The 3,668-nt window shown below is 33.3% G+C and overlaps 1 protein-coding gene across 1 annotated transcript; it reads left to right on the forward strand.

The window, feature by feature from the left end:
• The first annotated feature begins 1,288 nt into the window (after positions 1-1,288).
• LOC149252528 (uncharacterized) lies at positions 1,289-2,590 on the forward strand. Its single transcript, XM_089456681.1, has 2 exons — positions 1,289-1,413; positions 1,606-2,590. Exons 1-2 carry the CDS (start codon positions 1,322-1,324, stop codon positions 2,444-2,446), a joined length of 933 nt encoding a protein of 310 aa, XP_089312807.1. The 5' UTR covers positions 1,289-1,321; the 3' UTR covers positions 2,447-2,590.
• The last annotated feature ends 1,078 nt before the right edge of the window (positions 2,591-3,668 follow it).

Raw genomic sequence — 3,668 nt, forward strand, 5'->3', positions numbered from 1 at the left:
CAGAGAGCAGCGCAGAGCAATTAGTGTCGATACAATGAGTTGCAGACAAGGAAAAGGGATAGGGGAAGGTGTCCCCCCATTTTCCTTCAAACCAATGCTGAGAAAACGTCTTTGGTCACCAGAAGAAGATAATAAACTCAATAGCTACATTATGAAAAATGGCCTCACGCGCTGCTGGAATTATATCGCCGATCAAGCTGGTAAGCAGCCATGTCTACTCTCTTTTTAATCATTTTCTCCCCTTGTTTAACTGAAATTCAATTTAATACAACCGGCTTAGATTCATTTAATTCATGATATAGCAATTTGATCAAATTCCTAGAGATATACCTCTAGGGTTTTGATGTCTGCGGGGGCATGATAGATCGGTTCACCTCTACCTTTTGATCCCTGTCCGGATAGGGTAGATCCCTATCTAAGTTAATTTTAGTGGTGGGTATGAATGTCATTATTATATATGTTGGAGATAAATTTTAAATTTTAAATTGTAATTATTAAAGGAGAACTAAAATTTAATAGGATGGAAGATTATAAAGCAAATTCTCATATTGGCATCTTAATTTATGATATTATTATTATTTTTAAATGAATAATTTTTATTATGAATGCATAAATACTTGTATAAGCATATCAAGTTCTTGCTGTAATAACTAATTTTAATGAATGCCAGAATTAGAAATATTGTGCAACTTAATAAATCTAGAAAATAAATTTTAATAATATATTATAATTTAATAATATCAATCTTAATAACTCTCCACTTACTAACAAATATGTATTGAATTTAATAAATCTAGATTTATCTTATATTTATAGAACTCTCAATACTTCTAAATAAATCAAGAAAATAAATTTTAATAATATGTTATAATTTAATAATATTAATTTCAATAACTCTATTTACTAAAAAATGTGTATTGAATTCAATAAATCTAGATTTATTTTATATTTATAAAACTCAATAATTCTATATAGATTAATAATTTTTTGAAATAGAGAAAATTATGTATATATTTGAGATAATTAAACAAACAGTGTGATTGATTCATTGTTTATAGATATTATTATGTAAACTGATTCATTGTTTATAGATATTATTATATAAATTAATAAATCTTATAAATACAGACTATTATATATATTTGGAGTAGCGATTATGTATATGTTTGAGATGATCAGGATTCACACAATTTATTGGAATTATTTTGGAATGGCAAAATTTAATACAGCTATTCAACTCAAGTTAATATAATTATGCAATGTGTATATATGTGCTCATACAGGTATCCAGAGATCTGGAAAGAGTTGCAGGTTGAGATGGATGAACTACTTACGTCCAGGACTAAAACGTGGTGCATTTTCAGATCAAGAAGAACGATTGATTGTTCACTTACAATCCGTTCTTGGTAACAGGTTTTTGTTATGCTGTAATCCTGTTTTTGTTATGCTGTAATCCATTTGTAAACGTTCTTAATCATTACGTATAAATCTCAGCAAACCCTAATCTTTATTTAATAAAGTGTTCTCTTTCGGAAATACCATTCTTAATTAGAAAGACTTCAGGTTGCGCGATTAAGAAACAATTAGATCTGCGCTGTTTGACAGGTGGTCGCTAATAGCTGCGGAATTTCCGGGACGCACCGACAATGCACTAAAGAATTACTGGAACTCTCGAATCAAGAAGAAGCTCGAGTTAAAAAAGCACCGCTCCTCTTCGAGCCCCAGGCCCAACCCCAACACCAAATCTAACATCCTCGACCAATCTAATACCAATTCAGTGTCTGCTCATGCTCATGATGCTGTTACGTCGTCTCATTCTGCCCAGCTATACTCGGACTTGTTGCCAGAAGGATCCCAGTCACCCAATAACACCTTCAATGGAGTGACCACTGGAGAAGATCAGCTTTGTGTCTCGGGCTCATTGGAATTAAAGAATGAACAACTACAGGATCAAAGTCATCATGAGTTTTCAATTGATCCAGACCCCACCAACATCCAGCAGACTTATTCTCAGCTGTGGATCAATGCTAGTTCTACCCATATCCGTAAGAAATTCTCCAGTCATCTATCTTTCATAGCTCCAGGTGTGCAAGATTATGGGACTGCAGAATTATCGGCATGCGATCAATTATTAGAAGAGTCACGCAGGACAACGGTACCACCTCACTGGGAGCCTCATACTGCCGATTACTCTTTTGGATCAACCAGAATCACCATCCCTGCTCTTATTGAAAGCAAGTGGTTGAAAAAAAACACTGAGAATGATGAAAACCATACGATGATCGACTCTTCAAATACATGGAGCTCTTGTCATTCCTATTCAGATGCAACGGATTGCTCTCTTGGAGCTTGTACCACTCCTGACGCGGGAATTAGTATCCTTCAAGATTGCGAGAGATTATGGGATGCAGTTCTGATTGGATTTTATCACCCGAGTTTGGCCTAGTACATTGTCAAAGTTTCACAAATTCTGCCTCCTATTCTTTATCATTGGGTTTCAGCTCTTTATGACACTCCTATGTTCTGGTTTCGACTTACTGAAACTATTCATCTTGCTCTCTGTATTTTCGGCCTATTAATGCATCAGTAGAACCCCCCCTCTGAATGTGTGATCTTGATAGTAAACCCTTTTATCTAGATTATGTATTACGGATTGACAATATGTCAATAAACGTTAATGTAAAATAGACTTGTTTCCAGATTTTTTTTAATATAAATTCTAATTTGAGTTTAGACAAATTTTAAATCTTCCTCCTATATTTGTTTCACAAACACCAGTGAATATTTTTATTATAAAAGGCTATAGCAAAATTTGATAGAGGCATTACAAAAAATCTTGTTACTAGATACATAGAGAGGTGATAGACTAAGTATGACCCAAAAGGACTGAAATTAGCTAGACACTAAAAGAACAAAAATTATATAGGATATAAATTGCAAATGACATATAACAAAAATAGTTGGCAAACCACTTCAGCCAGATATGCACAAGGAGTAGGACTAGCCAGATAATCATCAGAACAATACTTTCTATAGATTTCATTATAGTTGAGGAGAACTAAACTCATAACCTGAAATGAATACAATATCAATAGGGAGGATTGGATGTCCCAAAAGGGTGTTCTTATACGAATTAGAAGCAGTGAGAAGGCGTTGGAATATCATCATTCTGGATCGGTGTACTGTTTTTTTATGTTGCGAATCTTCTTCTCCATAGAGTTTATCACCGCTTGAGCTGCAACAATACGCTGAGAGAAATGCTTATTGTTAAAGATAATGTTGAATATGTCAATGTTGACAGATTTTTACAGCATTGTAGCAAATCTTGATCGAGGTTGTTTAACATGTAAATGTTTGACAAATTTTTACACGATTGTAGCAAATCTTGCTTGGGGTACAACAATTTTCTGAGTCCACTATTAAAGATAATGCTTAATATGTAAATATTAACAAATTGTTACCACATAAGTTCTCTCAACATCAATCTGGATTGAACAAATCAGTAGAAAGTTAGAATTAGTTTCATCTAATTTAGTTGGAATTAGTCTCACACTACGAGTAACAACAATTTCCATAATTATAAAAATGTCAAGGCAATCTTCGTAGTTGTAGAATTATAGAAATTTGAATGCTATATATGAATGTATAGATTGTTCTAGGCATATGAA

Source organism: Pinus tabuliformis, chromosome 7 (assembly GCF_031772625.1).
Source record: "Pinus tabuliformis cultivar Carrire ecotype Pingquan chromosome 7, CPIR1, whole genome shotgun sequence".
In the NCBI taxonomy this organism is placed as follows: domain Eukaryota; kingdom Viridiplantae; phylum Streptophyta; class Pinopsida; order Pinales; family Pinaceae; genus Pinus; species Pinus tabuliformis.

What these genes read in the sequence shown, in the direction of transcription:
- LOC149252528 (XM_089456681.1), top strand. Translation starts at nt 1,322, where the DNA reads ATGAACTACTTACGTCCAGGACTAAAACGTGGTGCATTTTCAGATCAA. An exon ending in CAATCCGTTCTTGGTAACAG is followed by an intron (nt 1,414 to 1,605) that starts GTTTTTGTTATG and finishes GCTGTTTGACAG; the next exon opens with GTGGTCGCTAATAGCTGCGG.